The 21,087-nt window shown below is 41.0% G+C and overlaps 1 protein-coding gene across 16 annotated transcripts in view; it reads right to left on the bottom strand.

Moving 5' to 3' along the window:
• The window catches only part of MAP4K3 (mitogen-activated protein kinase kinase kinase kinase 3), a 94,145-nt gene that overhangs the window by 54,344 nt on the left and 18,714 nt on the right, over window positions 1-21,087 (bottom strand). For 13 of the 16 annotated variants that reach the window (XR_012673201.1, XR_012673200.1, XR_012673199.1 and 10 more), the window contains 9 exons: window positions 15,409-15,473; window positions 13,042-13,097; window positions 9,335-9,382; window positions 7,141-7,183; window positions 6,419-6,491; window positions 5,011-5,142; window positions 4,628-4,690; window positions 4,463-4,544; window positions 4,251-4,361 (listed from right to left, as the gene is read on the bottom strand). Coding sequence is in view for 13 of the 16 variants with exons in the window: in XM_075147480.1 (XP_075003581.1) it covers window positions 4,251-4,361; window positions 4,463-4,544; window positions 4,628-4,690; window positions 5,011-5,142; window positions 6,419-6,491; window positions 7,141-7,183; window positions 9,335-9,382; window positions 13,042-13,097; window positions 15,409-15,473 (673 nt within the window). In the remaining 3 variants the exon portion in view is untranslated. Of the gene's footprint in view, window positions 1-4,250; window positions 4,362-4,462; window positions 4,545-4,627; window positions 4,691-5,010; window positions 5,143-6,418; window positions 6,492-7,140; window positions 7,184-9,334; window positions 9,383-13,041; window positions 13,098-15,408; window positions 15,474-16,547; window positions 16,635-21,087 lie in introns of those variants that run through there. The other 3 variants (XM_075147487.1, XM_075147478.1, XM_075147483.1) reach the window with 3 other exon arrangements.

Below are 21,087 nucleotides of genomic sequence, written 5' to 3'. Positions count from 1 at the left end.
GTTGCTTATTTATAGTCTTTTGTTAAGAGGCATTGCCCACTTGCACGTGATGCATGCGCATCTGTAACACCAGCACCAGGAGCCTAACTGTAGTGGGGGTGGGAGGTATGTTTGCCTTTGCAGGGATATTGTGTGAGTTCCTTGCATCCTGCCACAGATGTTTGTACTGCGCAACAGGCAGAGCCTGCCCTCACACCTCCTTCTCCATGAATTACTGGAAGGAGTCAAATCCTCATCTCTTGGTCACGAGGACAAAGTCCTCAAGTCAGTCCTTGAAAGACCTACGCTGACAACAAAACACTACAAACAGCCGACATCTGAGCTGTGCAACAGGACAAAGGAATGTAGGTTAACTTCCCAACACAAATGCCATTTGGGCACAATTTTAATCACGGTATAGATATCAAGAGCAATCTTATCCCCAAAACTTACAATGTGCTAAGGATAAAACACGAGCACTTTCCTCTTTGCAACCTTTTCAGCTAATACAACAACTATCATGAGAGTCACTGTCACAGAAATGTGGTGAACAGGCAGTTGCCAACACCTCCAAAGGTTTACTCTTAAGGGAGCAAAAGCAGAGTCCCAAATGGAAATCCTGTCTTTGACTGAATGGGAAACCAATTAGGTCCTCCACGAGTTGTGGTAGAGAAAAATATTCAAAATGTCAGTTACAGATATTGCTGCCAAACGATTAACAACTGTATCAAGGGGAGACCTTTCTGATTATACCCAAATAACCTGATTGCGTGCTTTTAGTTTTGTTTTTTCACATTAAACATTTCACCTTTGTCTGAGTTTAGAATGATTTAAAGATGTAGCACGGCACTCCTCAAAGAGGTGGCAAATTCACATCTGAATCTCTACCTCACCCACAGAACTCTACAGACTATCCAAGCAGTAACAGAGAGCATCCCCATAAAAGTAGCATAGGCCAGGTGAAGAGCTGTCATCACACTGGGCAATAGACTGGTCTTCAAAGACCACCAATAGTCAGAAAAGCTCTCTAGCCCCCAAAAAACCCAAAACCCACCACCAAAACCCCCCAAAACACAAACACCCCCCCAAACAACCAAAACTCCAAACAAACTGGGGAGCAGGTCTGAAGCTCAAGATTCTCACCAGTGTTGTTTGTACCATGTTATGTTGCTTCTTTCAATTTTTGATGGATGCATTCAGGTGATTGCCACAAGTATAGGAGTGGTCATGTAGTATGGTTACATGGGAAAGCCACTGAATCTTGTAAATAATTAATAAAAATAATATGGGAATTGTTATAACATAACATATTGATAAATTGATTTTTAGAACAAGAAAGGAACAGATGGTCATGAACCAGTAGGCATGAACTTGAGATAAATGAAGTGTCTTTCAAACTGTAAAAATTGTGCCAAGTTCCTCAAAGATCATGTCCTAAGTTAACCTATCCTAATTATAATATGAAAACCACACCTCCACTGCTGAAATCTCCCCCTACCACATTAATTCCCTTACCCACTGAACATGCATAGTTAATATTGAGAATGACAAAGCAAAATGGTAACGAGAAAATTATAATAACCAATCTGTTTGCAGAATGGGCGGTAGTTAGCTGATTTTAAGATATAAATAAGGACTTGTTTTATATTTTGTTGTGTTAGCTTTGTGGAGTTACCACCTAGCACCCATCTCTGCACAGACACGAAATAAACAAATATCTCAGCTCTGTGTGTGAGACTGGCTTATTGCACACCGGGTAATGAATCCTGTTTGAGGGACAACAGTCAACCCCCAAGTTCAGATTAACACCTCCAGCTGCCTCTGTGAGCAGGCAGGTATTGGAGCAAGTTCAACCGCATATAAAAGGAGCATGTACACTTATTCCCTTTGGTTTATTATAGGAAAGACCACAATGCCAACAACTGCTTTGCCTGTGGCAGGATTCTTCATCTGAAATACAGACCTTGCTCAAGATACATCGGATAATTCATTATCACCTGCTTTATTCACAGAGGTGGTTCTAGGCTTGCTTATTACAAAATAAAATGTTTTCCCAACTGTCACTATCAATCTTATTTTGCAGGTGGATTAAATGCCTCAGTGGAAAATTATCTGGCAACATGGTTAGGGGAGAAATGAGAAGAGACATCTAAATTGTCTATCCAATGAAAATGATCCAGCACCACAGGTAATGGTATTTGAAGCTCACTGGAGAGCTCAAGACCATGTGATGAACAATGATGGAGAAGTATCATTATGCCTAGCACAGAAGCCCACAAATGCAGCAGGAAACCCTCAGCAACATAAGATAAACCACAAATGAATTAATATCTGAAAAAATGCGTATCAAAAGACATGCAAGCAGCTTGCTTGTCCTCCATACTGTCAGCCAGTCTAGCTCCTTTATAAATGATGAGAATATGCATTTTCTCTGATGACTGCTGAGAGGTTCTTTTCTCTTCATCTTCTCCCCAGACAAGGCATAGCTTTCTCCCCCGATACTACACTTCATGATGGGATAACTGATAAGTAATATACTAGACAACAGAAGAGCCTTCTTAAAGCTAAGTCAGAAGGGACATAAAAGCGAACACTATTTTGAAAGCTACAATTAACTATCAATAAAGTGTGTACTGAAGTGACTCCACACAGGAAGAGAAAAGATATTCTCCACCTGAGTGGCCCAAAATGAAGGTCTAGATTCTTACTGAAAAGATATACCAGTGACATGGGGGAATGGCACATCAGGGTTTCAGTACAATTTCCAGGAAAGCAGGGAAGACTTGCAGGGCAAGCTACTCTGATCTGAGCAGCTCACTCACAGGAAACACACTGAAAACAGCTACCTTTCTTCTTATGACAGCTCACGAAAGCTTCGATTTTCTGGTTTCTACAGAAGTATCGCTTTAATGGGCCTCAGAGCTCTCTATCATCACTGAACAGGCAGAGAACTAAAGGACACCTGATCCTTAGAGCTTATGGTGAGTAGAAGATCCGAGTTCCTCAGTGCTGTTCTCACAGTGCTCTCAGGAATCAGACACACTTCTCCTAATACTGACGTGAAAGACAACCGCACTAAGGGTTTTCTTGTGTGTTTAACTTCCCTAAATATTTTTTTTAACAGAAAAATTTATTAAGTGTGCTCCACTATTTGCAATTGTTTTTAAAAGTACTGACTATTCAATCCTTATGACTTCCTCTCCTTCCCTCCCATTTAGGAAATGGGTAAACATTGCACTCTACAATACAAAAGAGATCTATTTCACTTTGGCTTCTTTCCACATTTATTTATTTCAACTTCTCAGGAAGATAGACTTGGTGCATGTCAACTTGTCTTTGCTGTTCCAGAAGGTAAAAGCTGATTTGAACTTGTAAAATCTGAAAATTAGTACCTTAAAGTAGTTGCTTCTTTTAAGCTTATTTTCCTTTGAAGGCATTTTTAGAATAGTTTATCCATAAAAAAAGTAAAACACAAGTATGCAATTAATGAATCAATGGCATTTGTGTCGAAAGGATTAATTTTTTTTCCCCCAGAAGAGGTCATCAGTTAGGGAACTGTAAACATTTGCAAAGTCTTCACCAACATACAGTTAAGTACGAAGACAGGATGCAGTAACAGAGTATCTGTTTTCTCTTATTTATGAAACACTTCAGTCCTGCGCTGTTTATCATCTTACATAAGCATCCTATTTTTTCCCAGCTGTTAAAGCAGAAAATCAGAAACTTTGCCTTTGACAAAACCGTAAGTGAAATCAAGTTTCAGAGCATTCCAAGATAGAAAATATAATCTGCAAGAAACACATCGCAAACCGTTTGACAAAAACAATCACAGGATCATTCTCTTCTTCTCAGAAGTAAGTAAATTAGGAACAAAAGAACAAGTTCTACAGAGGTATAAAATGATTTTCATGAATGCTTTCTTTGCAGATGAATGGAAACATAATTTCACAAAGAAACAGAAAGCAGAACACATGACAGAACTCAGGACTGGAGAAGTAGTCCACACTTACTGTTGCAAAATTGTTGAAGGACAACAATAAACAAAATTTTAAAGTGTTTACATCTCTTCCTCTTTGAGCTTCTCTCCTCCAAATATAATGAATTTTGGTAAGTGCCTGTACATGTGTCAGAGCAGCACAATCAAAAGTAAAAGCAATCCTTGAGACTATTCCCAGATCACAAAACATTCTGTGGCTCAATAAATCACAATCATTTAGTTTTGTCGGCAAACGAAAACTTGATCTGATTCTATGATTAAAACACATTCCTACCTCAGGATCATCATCATCAAAATCATGGTAAGTGGAATGATCAGGATTATTCATTTTATCCAAAAGTTCAATAGCAAGACTTCGATTTAATGGCTGGGTAACAAAAGGATGCTGAAAGACAAAAGGAAAAACACCTATTAAAATTCCAACCACTCATATTAAGCATATTTTAATTTTATAACTTAAAAAAAATCCCATACATAAATTTATACCTGTAGTAACTTTTCAGCTGTAGGTCTTTTCTTAGGGTTTTTTGTAAGTGCCATTTTCACAAAATGATGGAAACTATTGGACCTGTAAAATGAAGCAGTAAACATTAGAATCAGTTGCCCAGTGAAATACATGATCATTGTCTACTGAAACAGAAAAGTACTTACCATTTCATTTTGTCCTTTAATTTAGGAGGCTGGAAGTTGCTTTTTGTCATTAGAAAAAGTGCTCTGGAAAAAAACAACATAAATACAACAACGTATTTCTGTGGCTTACATTGCAATACATATATGAGATGAATTATTAAATACATTATTTAGTAGGCAGGAAGAAGTCCATCAGTTTAAGAGACACTACCAGGACAACATTACACATTCATGCACCAAAGAAAGTTGTTACAATTTCTATCATGTACATTCAGAACACTTACAACCCCACTTACAACTTACACTTGCAGTACCCCCAAACACCACAAGCAGACATAACCACTACTCCAAATGGATTATTTAGGAAGCTGTATTTACACACCAAGCTTTAACCACTTACTAACCTCATTGGATGTAGGTCAAACATTGGAGGCTGAAGTTCAGCAAGCTCTATAGCAGTTATTCCAACTGCCCACAGATCACAGAGTTGATTATAGCCACCTTTTCTTTCTACTGCAGCAACTTCTGGTGCCATCCTAAGGGTTAAAAGACATTTTTAGATAAACTTCTTGCCACAAATCAAACATTCTTCTGCACACAGCAGTTTACTACTCTTTTCCCTAAAGTTCTCAATCTATAAACTCACAGCATATATATTTATACGTGTGGATATATACACACGTGTGCGTGTGTAAAAAGTTATATAATGTATACATGAAGTTTTCCTCAATCATCTTCTAGTAACTAATACGCAGTTTCCAGAACCGCTATTTAGCACTAAGTGAATGAAACCGATCTGTCCCACTTTTTTGCAGGCACACAGCGAACTACCACTCAACAACAGTGATACAGGCCAGGACTAAAGTCACCCAGACATCTTAGGAAAGAGAGGCACAAACCAATTATACAAGCACAACTGATGGGTGTTTGTGTTATTCTGAAAGGGAAGTGAATCTATGCCTTGGCGTAACTTACACTGCAGAAGAATGCTAAAAATGCTGTGCTTGACTATTTCAGGACTGAATACTTGAATATAGGTTTTTTTCATTATATATATTTTTATCTTGTATGTACTATGCTGTCAGAAAACAGAATTTTGAATATCCTTCTGGGAAATGTATAACAAAAGTGCTATTTTATAGTGAAGAATGTGTCATTTACTTCAAGGCGAAAGGGAACAACCATTTCCAGTACGAAGAGGAGAAAATAAAATGCTGAACTTTAGAAAAGATAAATTATGCAAACTAGTTTACTGAGGGAAGAATAAAGATGCACTATAGAGAGAATAGAAATGTACGTTTGAATTCAATCAATTTAGGCAAATAAGGGGGAAAAAAGAGAAAAGAAAATGTCTTAGAGGAAACATTTCACAAGTGGCGAAAGAACCTATGGAGACAAACAAATGAAACTCATTATCAACTGAAGAGTTGCAGAAAAGACATATCTAGGGTGGAGGGGAAGAAACATAAAACACCAAAATGAAAAATTAGGGAAGAAAAAAAATAATTTAACATCAGAGTTAAAAACAAGCAAAATTGTTGATAGTTTTAAAGTTTTACTAAATTGAGATACATTAGTTAATACGGATAGTAGCACACAGTCTTTCAATTTTTTTGAGCATTAGAGCATTTCCTCTGATACTCGGTTAATTCAGGATTTAGCGTAAGTAATACAGGTATGATCACTAGAAAGTCTGACATAGCCTTTAGTGACTAGTCTACCCAGAAAGTGACATAGCATGTTTTTAGCACAATTTTTCAACAGTATTGTATATGTTACTATTATATTAATGGCCAAGTAAAACGCAGTTACCAATACGGGGTGCCAATGAATGATTTCCTTTTGGCAATTGTAGCTGTTATCTGTGCAGATACTCCAAAATCAGCTGTTAAAAAAAGCAAAAACAAAACAACAGTTAATAACTGATTTGATGTAATTAATTATTAATGAACACAAGTTCGGTATCCCCACTGTAAGAGTTTCTTAAACATACTGGAAATATTTAACAAAAAATAAATAACAAAAGCAAATAATGGAAACTTGGTGTATCTCAGATACTGTCGGTCAGCTCCTCTCAGTCGCCTGCCAAATATGCAGGCTGCATGCAAACATGCCCCTCATCAACACAAGAAAGAACAGGTTAGCGCAGAAGTCCTAACAGCTACATGCAGTGTTTTAATATAGTAAAATACATACTTTAGTGTTATCCAAGAGATTCTTTCAGATAACTTTTCAAGGTACATTTCACACTTAAGCACTCTGGATGGTACATTTTATTAAAAGTTTATAAAAACCTGTGATTTGATTTTTATCTCCCCCTTACACCATCAGAAAGTCTTTTACCTCAGTGTTCCAAAATTACTCCAATTACTCCTCAAACACTAATTGGATGTTAGACGTTACCAGCAAGAGAAAAAAATTTCTGATATTCACTAATTCCTTACATGAACCATTACATCATTAAACAAAATACAGAAGACTGCTTCTTAGAGCACATAAAAATCTGTTAATAATACTAAATTGTATTAACTCACCTAATTTTACATGCCCATTATCCGTTAAAAGAATGTTTGCGCCCTTAAAAAAAAGTAAGTATAGTTGAATTAAAACATGCAGATTCCTCCGATATTATATTAAAAAAAATTATGTGAGATCTTATGGCAAACTAGGGGCCAAAGACAAACAAAGGATTGAGTGGTCAAGAAATCTGCAGCCTTACCAAGGAAATGTCTATGAAACTAGCAAGTTGTTATTCTGTTATAGAAAGAAACTTGGATATACAGGGTTTCTCATTAATTTTTAATTTAGTACTCTTTAGCCTATGGTACTACAGAGTTTCCATTGTACACAAAACCCTCTCAAAAAGCAGAATATGATGATTTGCCTATGCTGATGAATTCTTACTTTACACTGACTGAAAGGAAATAGGAACTCTAAAGGTCAAAGCGGAAGTAATTTGATTTTCTTTTCATATGTAGGAGCTGGTTTTGTCTTGTTTGAAAGCCATGATAATTATAATTATAGCCTTAAGGACCTGCCTTGATATTCAAGTGTTTAGCAAAACTATTTCTCTCCTTATGCAACAGAGATTCTGCTAGTGCTAGATTTGAAGAGTTCGCTGTTCCGTAGCTATATGTAACACTCACTTCAGTTCAATAATCAAAACTAACCTGAAGCGGTAGTTGGTACCATAACAACATAAAAGGACTGAGAACAAACCTGATCTGAAGACTGAAACCAGGTACAGGTTGAGTTGAGCAAAGACTGGAGCTGGCTAAACACAGCTCCAAATGTCAGCGCTGCCCATAAACTAGATGGAAAAGCAGCACAGATGGGCCTCCAAAAAATTATGTTTTTACAGACCATGGCTTTTCACAGAGAAGGAAAAGTCACGCCTGCAGTAAAATGCAGCTTACTTTGGCAAATATTGCACAAGTATAGTTAATGAGCCTTATAAATGGAGCTTGGTAAATAGTGTGACAGTCCAGTTAACATGCTCTTGACCTTGTTCACCTTTCAAAACTAACAGGACAGATACTCTAAATACATAACTTAGCTACTGAGGGAAGCAAACATAATTCAACAGTCAGGAGATCTGCAGATGAAGATAGTATTTTTCCACGCTCATGAAAACAGCTTTTTTAAAAAAAAAAAATTCTCAACATAAGCACTGTAAGCATTTTTATCAGCACAGTTCTGTTTCGAAACAACTATCTATGCACTGTATCCTTAAAAGCATCATTTTGCATTCTATAAAGTACAATGAAAAATGCTTAATTTTGTGTCCAAAGTAATCTTTCGTTCAGAAATTATTTTCATGATCGCTCAAAACCCAAATATCCTTCTGCAGTCAATGAGAACAAATTGGAATCAGGTTGCACTAAGGCATCTACAGTTGAAGATACTATGTACACTGCAAGCCTAGTCTGAAAAAAACCAAACCAAACAAACAAAACCAACCCCCCACACAACACAAAGGAATATGATAATTTACTGTCAGATTTCCAGAAGGAAGCCTGCCAAGTTTAAGCTGCAGTCTGAGCAAGGAAGAATTTGGAAAGGCAAAGAGTAGGTAGTAAAAATCCAGGGACAAAAAGTCAACAGGAAGCACCAGAACGAAACTATAACAGAGTGTAAAAGTCTGAACAAGCCACGTTTGATATAGCTTTGTTGAGATGAAGGTTTAAATAAGTCAGTGTTAATAGCCTGAAATGCGGTACCCTCTCTAATTTTAGCATGTGAGGGAGGGGACAGAAGTAGTCTCCAAGAACCACGCAGAACAGCAGCCACTGCCCTGCAATCTGCTCACCAAGAAAAGAAGCAAGAAGCCAAAGCAACAGCTCTGCTAACTAGCTGGTTCAAAGAGAAGGGTACATCGAGCTTCTTAGATGTGGGAAAGACCAAACCTTTCCTTTTGCACAGAGCACATCCTTACAGCCACCTGAACACACATTGCGCTGGACACTAGCAGATGCCTACATTTTACAGCACTGGTCTAAATAAATAGTATGTTTGGCTCCAATTAAAAGAACAAACTACTTCCATGCATGCATTTTAAAGAAAGATTGTTTTTCTTCCCTTGGGCAGAAAATTTTATTTTATTCTAAAAGATAGAAAAACCCTGCATATTTAAAAATATCCCCCAAATTGATACATAACAGTAAAGACCCATCAGAGGTGATGTAGCCTAATTTAGAAACATGAAAACTCCCTTCAGTTTTTACTTACCTTTATATCTCTGTGCATTTTTCCTTTGCTGTGAAGATAATATAGTCCCTGCATAAAATATTTAGATAATTTAGTCCAATATTTTTCATTTTATATACATTTCTTATTTAATTACCAGACATATTTAGGATCCAATTCAATCATCTAAATGACTCACTGACTGAAGAACATTCTTCTATTTCAGCGTATCCAAACTGCATTTGCAAATTCAATATATGTAGTAGCATTAATATCTAAAACACAGGATAGATGCAAAGAATACCAGTCACCACATCTAAGCATTCCCCGGCCAAGTATTCCTCTGGACATGGTAACTGTCACCTTTTTAGACCAAGTTAATTACTTTCAAATTAACTGCCTAACAGTCTTCTACTCAGCAGTCAGATCACTGGACACCTAGTGCAGTTATCTCCTGTATCATTACACACTTCAATTAAGTTTAGAAGCATGTTAGCAGGCAGCGCTTTGGGTCTAACATAGGAGTTCAACTCTAATTCATGGATTTCTGTGGAAACATTAGGCTGTCTTTCTGGGTCTCGATGACAGTACCAAAACATTTTAGGACTCAACATGGGTCAGAAAATTTATGTTTAAATTCTGAAAGAATTCTATGAAACCAAATCCCTGCATGACAAATCACAGAGCAGATCACTTTTGACACTCCAGGCTTATCTCTCAAATTCTCTTCCAGGGGTAAAATGACATGTAAACATCTTCCTCACTCTGCGTTCATGAACCTCCATAAAGACTACATTTTCATGGGAGATACCCATGTCAACACAGAAATTTTTTTTTTTTTGCCACCTCATGCAAGACATCACAGAGTTGATTGCAAAAATAAATTAGGATTGTTTTCAAACATCAGCATTTTCATGGATGGGCCTAAATATACCAACAGGAAAAATGAGGAAACAGCTACTTACATGACTTGGTACTCGAGATTTTCAAGTGAACAACATTGTACATATAGACCACAGTACCACCGAAGATACAGTTTTGGGGTATTTTTTTGTCAGTTCATGAAAACCTGAATGCGATGTAGCTGAAGTGCTAATCAGTTATGACATTCAACTCCTTAAATAAACTGAAAAAAAACCCTCATCCCACTTTCAGATGTTTTAACCTGTTTCTCTGGGGGAAATGACTAACAATACCCAGTTGGTCCAATGGTTTTTTAGAGTCCTCACTGCAGGCATGCATGCAGACCCAAAAACTTGGACTTGATTTGCTTTTGGTAGAGTGTAATTAATCAAAGCATCTACCTGACCGTTGCAACAACTGGCATAGGTAGAAGAGTCCCATGTACACTCCTCGCATTTAAATCTCTGGATGCTACAGGCACAGAAAGCCCAACAACTCACTCATTTTTGTCACTGCCCTGGAAGAATTTGAGGTCACCACTTTCAAAACTGAATGCCTGGAGGCAGGTACTTCAAAGGCCATATTTAAAGGACCTATATTTTCAGAATCAGTCTCACTGATTCCAGCTAGAACTGATAGCGAGGTTTTTTTGAAAACAGACCATTTAATGAGCTTCTAAATATGGAGACTGAATACTAAACTTCAGGCATTCAAGTGAAACTCTGGATTCATGGAAACTGATGGCAAAATTAACATCGGACAAATTACTTTCATGGATGGACAGATGGCCTATATTCTCAGACTGTTTACTAGGAAAAGTGACTGCTGCATTATAAGCTACAACAAGATATCAGAAACTATATACATTATATTTGGTCAGAGTGTTATAAACATGTATTTACAGACAACTTAAAATATACAAAAATGGGTCCATGGATGACACTTAGAAAATACATACAAAGTAGTAAGTTTCCTTCTCACAAGCAATTTACATATATTAACCAAGAAATCTTCCCACACAATAAATAATGATTTCATAAATTTCATTCTAGACTATTGCAACACTCCTCCATACTCTGAGAAGATTATGGATTTGATGGATGGACTATTCGGTGGATAAAGAATTGGCTGCATGGTCGTATCCAGAGCGTAGTGGCCAACGGCTCAATGTCCAGATGAAGATCAGTGACAAGTGGTGTCCCTCAGGGGTCCATATTGGGATGTTTATTTAACACCTTTGTTGGGGATCAAGTGCACCCTCAGCAAATTTGCAGATGACACCAAGCTGAGTGGTGCGGTCAACATGCCTGAGGGATGGGATGCCATTCAGAGGGACCTGGACAAGCTCGAGAAGTGGCCCATGTAAACCTCATGAGGTTCAACAAGGCCAAGTGCAAGGTCCTGCACCTGGATTGGGGCAACCCCTGGTATCAATACAGGTTGGGTGATGAAGTGATTGAGAGCAGCCCTGCGGAGGAGGACTTGGGGGTATTGGTGGATGAAAAGCTGGACGTGATGTGCGCTCGCAGCCAGCAATGTCCGTTCGCAGCCCAGAAAGCCAACCGTATCCTGGGCTGCATCAAAATAAGCATGGCCAGAAAGTTGAGGAAGGTGATTCACGAAAGCGATCAGAGGGATGGAACACCTCTCCTATGAAGAAAGGCTGAGAGAATTGGAGTTGTTTAGCCTGAAGAGAAGGCTCCGGTGAGACCTTATTGTGGCCTTTCAGCACTTAAAGGGGGCTTATAAGAAAGATGGGAACAGACTTTTTAGTAGGGCCTGTTGCGATAGGACAAGGGGTAATGGTTTTAAACTGAAAGAGGGTAGATTCAGACTAGATATAAGAAAGAAATTTTTTACAATGAGGGTGGTGAAACACTAGAACAGGTTGCCCAGAGAGGTTGTAGATGCCCTGTCCCTGGAAAAAAGGTCAGGCTGGATGAGGCTCTGAGCAACCTGATCTAGTTGAAGATGCACATTGCAGGCAGGCTTGGACTAGATGACCTTTAAAGGTCCCTTCCAACCCAAACCATTCTATGATTCTATAAGAACAAAATGGTTTAAAGGTTCAAAAACCAAAACACTCCCAGATGTCACATAAGACTTAATTGTAAGGAAAAAAAAAAAAGCCATGTCCTGTAAGTCAGAAGTCAGCAGCCTTTGGCATAGCACAGGGAGATGGTAAGCTGAATGCAAGGGAGCTGGCTCAGGGACAGAGCTATCTTGAGAGAGTGTTTGAGAGAGGCAGCAGGTCTCAACTGATGGCATTCAACAGATTTGCATCCACTAGAAGCCAAGAACTGCCCTCTCACATGGAAGCAAGACATCCACCAAAAAAGCCATTTCTGATTAAGTTTTACTGGTGAACTGAACCTTTAATTTAGGAAAGAAAAATGAAAGCTAGCATACTCATGAAGAGAGGCTGGTGACCTTAACTTGAACATCTCAAGTACAAAGACAATATTTTTTTCTTATTGGCACAGATCAACTATCAGATATGCAAAACTGAGTCTTTAAATTTTCCTTCAAACTTGAAATAACTAATTTGTACCACAAATATGGATCAATAAATATGCTACTGCCCCCCTTTAAAAAAAAAAAAAAAGAAAAATTAACAGCACAAAGATGGCAACAGTTTTCTTCAAATGATCCAGGATAATTTGAGGTTATGCAAATATACAAATCAGTTCTAGGCTATAATACAGGACCTCCTCAAAAGTCTGAGAAAAAAGCTAAGCCATCCAAACACTGTACTTCCATAGCATCACACATATTTGTAGCTTTTATTTTTAGCTTTTAATACTTTTACATTAAAAGTCAACCACAAGAACCTGAGAACACACTACCTGTAGTGTTTCTCTGCTAACATAGGCAATCTGCTGTTCTGAAAGTGGTCCAGTCACTGAAATGGAAGGGAAAAAAAAGTAATTCTCAAAATCAGATAAGATACTGCCCATTCCAAACCCACACCTCAACGACATACATTCACACTGATAGGATCTTACACTAGAAGTCTCAAAGTAAATGTGATTAGACTTTCCTCCAGATTGAGCATCCCAAAGACCACCAAACATTTTTTAAAGTCAAAAATGTCTAGTCCCATTGGAATAGAAACTAACTCCCTCCATATATAAATCTCAAAGTAAATAAGAGAAAAAAGAAACAGAAGCAGCGATTTAAGCACAACTCTTTCCCCTGCACAAACCCATTGTGTCCTCCTATGCAGGGCTGGACTTCCAACCCAGTGACTCAGAGCTGCAGCAAACTCCACTCAGTCTCCTTTGAGCCCTAGGAAGTTCCTTCTACCCTTTGCGACCTGCTCTCTCCTTCCGTCCTTTGCACTGCCATGCGATCTGCTCTCTCTTCCCTGCAGCCATGCGACTTGCTCTCTGCAGCTTCTCAACCCTCTTCTGCATGAGCTACTAGCACTGTTGCTCCTGAGCCTGCCACACCATGCACCTTCTCAAACTCTCCCTCTGAGCAGGGTCAGCAGCTTCCCAAGAGAAAGAGTCATTTTCCTCTCCCTCCAGGGTCCCACTTCGCTCAAGTCTCTTAAAGGAGAACAATTAAATTCTGAACAAATATGTAAACCAAACACTGAACAGCAAGCAAGGCATGGCCTGTGACTTGTGCCCAGTCACTGGACTTCGATCCTGAAATTAAAGGGTTTTAAGACCAGGAAATGCAGTCCTCACTGCAAGATTCTCAAGTTTTGCAGAGAAAACAAACAGAAAAGTTGGATGGGGTTTCTCAAAGGAAACGGAAGGAGGAGTAGGGAGTTAAAAATGAAACAAATTTAAGCATCTAACTGCTTAGTTTCTACAAAACCCACAACCATAGTATAAATAAATATCATGCAATATATATCTTCAAAACAGGCTCTTTTTCTGAAAGAAAAGCTCCAAACCCACATAAAACTAAATATATTAGCACCCAAAGTACCTATTTCTAGGCATATATGTTTGTTTTGAGAAATTTAGTTCTGATTAACTTAAATGACTTAAGATTACAGAGGCCTATGGTTCAATTGGAATAAGACCCTTTGGAACGTAATTAAGAACAGAAAAGAAACTTCCACTCTAACTACCAGCAGAGAAGCCAAAAATCAGCTGCAAACTGCTCCTGTACAACATCTGTTCAGGCATTTATGTGGCATGAGCTCATTTCCTACTCTACAGGTGTTCCACATAACAAAGCCTATTAGACACAATGCTTTTATCAACACAAGCAAAGTGTGAAGGATCAACAAGACCATGCTCAAATGACTATGCCATGAGCATGGTGCGAACTTGTGAATTAGTGCCTTGTTTTAATTGCACCCAAGTTAAACATAAAAAGGTATACAAGCTGTTTATACGCAAGAGAAGGATGTGAAGATTCTAACATGTAAAATCTTCACAATTTAGAATATGGACGGACTTCCCGTCTGAAAAACATCAACCGAGAACCACAGAGCCATTACTCACTTACATCATACTCTTTTCCTAAGCAAGTTTAATTCCAGGGCAATAAAATCCCTCAAATTTTTGTCTCTTAAAAACTAGCAATCAATTGACTGATCCTCTCTTTATGCAATAGATTCACACACGCCCCTTGTTTCTTTGACCGCTCATTGCACCTAAGCCTAAAGTAAATATATAGGCCACCTTTGCTTTTCACACGTCATACATCCAGCAAAAAAAAAAAAAAAAAACCAAAACCAAAGAAAAAAAAAAAGACCCTCATGGCACTACTGCTATACAAACATACAAAAGATCACTGTTTACAAAGGACAAGAGCATCCATACTAATCAATCCACTTACCTAGGTATCTGTAGGCAGTGGTATAGATTATACTAAAGCAAAGTTCAAAAGCTCAGAAACAAAATGGCTATGAAGTAAGACAGCATATCAGGATATAAATTTTTTATTTTTACAATACAACATTGTCTAATTTTACAGCCTTTGAAAAATAGTGATGGGTATATGAGCTATTGAAGGAAGGAAATAACTTCTGCTGCTCAAAAAACCCCACTATAGCGAATATTGTTTAAAAAAACCAAATCCAAACAATTATGTAAATACATAAGCTAAAATTAACCTTCAATGGATTATTATGGATACTAAATTTAGGATTCCTCCTCTCAGTGTTTAGGATTCCAAAACACTGTAATCATCTCCATTTTTGAAAATAAGCTTTACTTAGATTTTAAGGAATTACAGTCTTGACATACCATGATAAATATCCTGTAGAGAGCCACCTCCACAAAACTCCATGCAAATCCATAGCTTGTCTCGTCTAAAAAGTGAACAAAACCATTCATTAGCTGTTAGATTTGAAAACAGCACCTATAAAAGATAAGTCAGAGGACTCAAACATTATAAAGCACAACATAACAAGCTCTCTATTATGAAAAGTACAAGTCAAATAATGGATATGATTTAATCTCTATGTGATACTTCACTGTCAAAATAGTAACTAATGAAATACCCAAAATATTCCAGAGTTTATTGGAGTAATAGAAACAGTATTAGTGAAATGTGCATGCTGATTTTTGTTCAAGATCTACTATGAAAATGAAATATATTTTTACTGAGAGTAGAGAGAAAGCAGATGTGATTTCTTATTTCTTCCTCATTTTCACTTCTCCTCCACTTTTTTCAGAGCAGATGAATTAACACAAACAAACAAACAAAAGAAGAAACAAACCCAAACCAAAAAGCCCTAGGGATATCTCTTAACTCAATTTCTTTCACAACAAATGGAGTGAACCTCTAGTGCTTTAGTCAAAGCTAGGCAGAGTAGAACCCATGCTGTGGGTAAGTGCCTTCTCAAATGAAGCCTTCTCCCTCAAAAATACCTATAGATATTTTTGGTGGCAGGGGTCAGAGGGCATTTCTTCAGATTCTTTTTACTAAGGGAATCAATTCAGTTTGACTCACTTTACCTCCATAAAAGGGGCTTTCCAAGAACAGACAACAAGCTGAAGGATTCAAAGCTATCTTTTATTATGGACACTAAATTCTATTTTCACTTAGTAGTTTTCATTGGTAAAACAGATGTACCATATGCGGCTGCAGAAAGGCATTTTGGAGAGCAGAAAATCTGGGTCTTGCCTAGTCATTCAAAACACGCAGGAAAGAAAAATCGCATACAACCACCTTAGGCAGATTGAGACACAGAACAACCAAAGGAAAGACTGATGATTGTTCAGCTTTCCCATGATCCCTGGTCTTGGGTTTCTTGCATTCATAAGGCTCTGTTAAAATAGCCGAGACACTCCTGTGGGCAACATTCGTGGAAGTGTTTTGCAAGGCAACGGTGTAAGTGCTGAGCTTATCCCCTGAGCTACAAATCACAAATATTTCTCACCAGCAGGTAACAGCTAGAAGAGCTGCTGTTCCAAGGAAGAACTGACTGTCTTGGATCTCCTCCCCTTTTATGTCCATAGTCAAAATGGTCATCAAAGCTATGCCCCAGCTGCTTCCTCTAGTGGTGGGAAAGGTATTGTTCAGGCATTATAGAGGTTTTAAGCAACGGAAGTCCCTGGCTGTTAACTCCATACATTTCTAGGGATTAATTAAAGCATTGCTTGAAATAATATGAAGGCTTTCCACTGAAATAACTGATCAAAGCCAGACACAGAAGCAATGTGACTACCTGTGAAAGAAAACAGAATTAGCAATGGCAGCAGGGGAACATAGAATCATAGAATAGTTTGGGTTGGAAGGGATCTTTGAAGGTCATTTAGTCCAATCCCCCTGCCATGGGCAGGGACATCTTTAACTAGATCAGGTCGCTCAGAGCCTCATCCAATCTGACCTTGAATGCTTCCAGGGATAGGGCATTTACCACCTCTCTGGACAACTTGTTCCAGCGTTCCACCATCCCCACTGTAAAAAATTTCTTCCTTATATCTAGTCTAAACCTACCCTTTTTTAGTTTAAGACCATTAACCTTTGTCCTGTCGCAAGAGGCCCTGCTAAAAAGTTTGTCCCCATCTTTCTTATGAGCCACCTTTAAGTACTGAAAGGCCACAAGTCTTCTCTTCTCCAGGCTGAATAATCCCAACTCTCTCAGTCTTTTTTCATAGGAGAGGTGTTCCATCCCCCTTATCATTTTTGTGGCGCTCCTCTGAACCCACTCCAACAGGTCCATGTCTTTCTTGTGCTGAGGGCTCCAGAGATGGACGCAGTACTCCAGGTGGGGTCTCACCAGAATGGAGTAGAGGGCCAGAATCACCTCCCTCGACCTGCTGGACATGCTTTTTTTGATGCAGCCCAGGATAGTGTTGGCTTTCTGGGCTGCGAACGGACATTGCTGGCTCATGTCCAGCTTTTCATCCACCAATACCCCCAAGTCCTTCTCCGCAGGGCTGCTCTCAATCCCTTCATCCCTCAGCCTGTATTGATACCGGGGTTGCCCCAATCCAGGTGCAGGACCTTGCACTTGGCCTTGTTGAACCTCATGAGGTTTACATGGGCCACTTCTCGAGCTTGTCCAGGTCCCTCTGAATGGCATCCCATCCCTCAGGCATGTTGACCGCACCACTCAGCTTGGTGTCATCTGCAAATTTGCTAAGAGTGCACTCGATCCCACTGTCTATGTCACTGATGAAGATATTAAACAGTACCGGTCCCAATACGGACCCCTGAGGGACACCACTCATCACTGATCTCCATCTGGACATGGAGCCATTGACCACTACCCTCTGGGTGCATCCATCCAACCAATTCCTCACCCACCGGACAGTCCACCCATCAAATCCATACCTCTCCAGTTTAGAAAGAAGGATGTTGTGAGGGACTGTGTCAAAGGCCTTACAGAAGTCCAAACAGACAACATCTGTAGCCCTTCCCATCAGTCCACTGATGTAGTCACTCCATCATAGAAGGCCACTAGGTTGGTCAAGCAGGACTTGCCTTTGGTGAAGCCATACTGGCTGTCTCGAATCACCTCCCTGTCCTCCATATGCCTTAGCATAGCTTCCAGGAGGATCTGTTCCATGATCTTCCCAGGCACAGAGGTGAGATTTACTGGCCCGTAGTTCCCCGGGTCTTCCTTTTTTCTCTTTTTAAAAATGAGGATTATGTTTCCCGTTTTCCAGTCAGCGGGAACTTCACCGGACTGCCACGACTTCTCAAATACAATGGATAGTGGCTTAGTAACTTCATCTGCCAGTTCCTTCAGGACCCGCAGATGGATCTCATCGGGTCCCATGGACTTGTGTACCTTCAGGTTCCTTAGATGGTCTCGAACTTGATCTTCTCCTACAGTGGGTGACTCTTGATTCTCCCAGTCCCTGCCTTTGCCTTCTGCAGCTTGGGCGGTGAGGCTCAAGCACCTGCCGGTGAAGACCGAGGCAAAAAAGTCATTGAGTACCTCCGCCTTCTCTGTATCCCGGGTAACGAGGTCTCCCATTTTGTTCCAGACAGGGCCCACATTTTCCCTAGTCTTCCTTTTATCCCCGACGTACCTATAGAAGTTTTTCTTGTTGCCCTTGACGTCCCTAACCTGATCCCTGGCGGCTCGGACAATTTCTCTGTATTCCTCTCAGGCTACCTGTCCTTGCTTCCACCCTCTGTAGGCTTCCTTTTTGTGTTTGAGTGTGTCCAGGAGCTCCTTGTTCATCCATGCAGGCCTCTTGGTGTTTTTGCCCGATTTCCTCTTTGTTGGGATGCATTGCTCCTGAGCTTGGAGGAGGTGATCCTTGAATATTAACCAGCTTTCTTGGGCCCCTCTTCCCTCCAGGGCTGTGTCCCATGACACTCTACCAAGCAGATCCCTGAAGAGGCCAAAGTCCGCTCTCCTGAAGTCCAGGGTAGTGAGCTTGCTACACACCCTCCTCGGTGCCCTAAGGATCTTGAACGCCACTATTTCATGGTCACTGTAGCCAAGGCTGCCCTCAAGCTTCACATTCCCCATCAGCCCCTCCTTGTTGGTGAGAACAAGGTCCAGCATAGCACCTCTCCTCATCGGCTCCTCTACCACTTGGAGAAGGAAGTTATCATCAACGCATTCCAGGAACCTCTCGGATTGCTTACGCCCTGCCGTGTTGTCCCTCCAACAGATATCATGGTGGTTGAAGTCCCCCATATGGGCCAGGGTTTGTCAACGTGAGGCTGCTCCTATCTGTCTATAGAGGGCCTCATCTGCTCGGTCTTCCTGGTCAGGTGGCCTGTAGCAGACCCCCACCGTAATGTCACCTGTCCCTGACCTCCCTTTAATCCTGACCCATAAGCTCTCAGTCAGCTCCTCATCCATCTCCAGGCAGAGCTCCATGCACTCCAGCTGGTCACTGACATAGAGGGCAACACCCCCGTCTCACGTCCCCTGCCTGTCCTTCCTAAAGAGTCTGTATCCCTCCATCCCAACACTCCAGTCATAGGAGCCATCCCACCACATCTCCGTGATGCCAGTAAGATCGTAGCCCTGCAGGCGCATGCACGTCTCTAACTCCTCTTGTTTATTCCCCATGCTACATGCGTTTGCAGAGAGGCATTTAAGTTGGGCCCCCGATGAAGCTGTCTTACTGGCTGGTGTTCCTTTGTGCCACTCTTCAGGCGCTCTCCTGCTGACCTGTAATCCTTCTCCAGGCTCTGGGCATCTATTGCTGGCCCTGGCATCAAACTGGTAGGAGTGGGATAGATTGAGGTTCCCCTCTCCTGGCAACTTCAGTTTAAAGCCCTCTTCACCAGCTTGGCAAGCCTATGCCCAAAGATGCTCTTCCCCTTCTCTGAGAGATGGGCCCCATCAGCCCCCAGTAGACCAGGTTTCTCAAAGCGAGTCCCATGGTCTCAGTAGCTGAACTCCCGGCTATGGCACCAGTCCCATAACCATTCGTTGACTTGCCAGATTCGACTGGCCCTTTCAAACCCTTTCCCTTTGACTGGCAGGACTGATGAAAAAACTACCTGCACTCCAGTCCCTCACTGCTGCTCCCAGGGCTCTGTAATCCTTCTTGATAGTCCTCAGACTGCTCCTGGCTATATCACTGGTGCCCACATGAAACAGCAGCAGCGGATAATAGTCCATGGACTGTACGAGGCTTGGTAGTCGCTTGGTAACATCCGTGATACGAGCCCCCTAGAGAGTCGCCTCAGAAGAGAGTTGCCTACTACTACCACCCGTCACCTTTTCTTAATTGTGCTGGTTGTTATACAGGGGGCAGATCAGGCTGCCTTACTCGGCTCCAGCACCTCTCCTGGTGTTACGGGACTATCCTCTTCAGCCTGCAGAGCGGTGAAGCAGTTCTGCAAGGGCACCTCAGGCTTTGGGGGAACTCTCTCCCTCCTGCTGGTCCTTGCCATTGCAACCATCCATTCTTCTGCATTATTGGCCCCCCTCCCTTCTGCGTGTGCCGGTGGGGGAGTTTTTGGTTGTTTGGCTGTGGGCTGCGGGTCCACTGCAGACTGTGCTTGGAACCGGCTACCTAATTCATCCTCCGCCTCCCCAATGTTGCGCAGCCTTCTCACTGTTCCCTGCAGCTCAGCCACCTGCTGCAGGAGGTCTGCCACCTGTCCCTGCCCCAGCGAGAGAGGTCTAGGCACTTCCTGCAGTCTAAGGTCTGCACTGCAGCCTCTCCCTTCAGCAGCTCCATCTGCATGGAGGCATCGGCCACCGCTGGGGTAGATGGTGCAGACCCCAAAGCCGGAGCTGCAGCCTTTGCTCTCAGACAAGTGCCCACCATTCTGCCTTGAGGTAGGATGAGTACCCTTGCCCTGTGCAGATGGTCACAGAACAGCGCCCAGTTGCTGAGTTATGTGTACGCCGAGTCCCCCACTCGGCCCACAGAATGCCCCTCCTTTGAAGAGGCGCCCTCCCGCGCAAACTGCCACGCCATGCCCTGTTTGTCTGTCCTATTCCCAGCGCTCCTGGTCACTAGCACTCCCTGGGGCTGCCTTTAGTGGGA

Source organism: Calonectris borealis, chromosome 3, assembly GCF_964195595.1.
Source record: "Calonectris borealis chromosome 3, bCalBor7.hap1.2, whole genome shotgun sequence".
NCBI classification, from domain to species: domain Eukaryota; kingdom Metazoa; phylum Chordata; class Aves; order Procellariiformes; family Procellariidae; genus Calonectris; species Calonectris borealis.
Note: the sequence above shows the minus strand (reverse complement) of the source record. Positions and strands in the feature narration are given on the sequence as shown.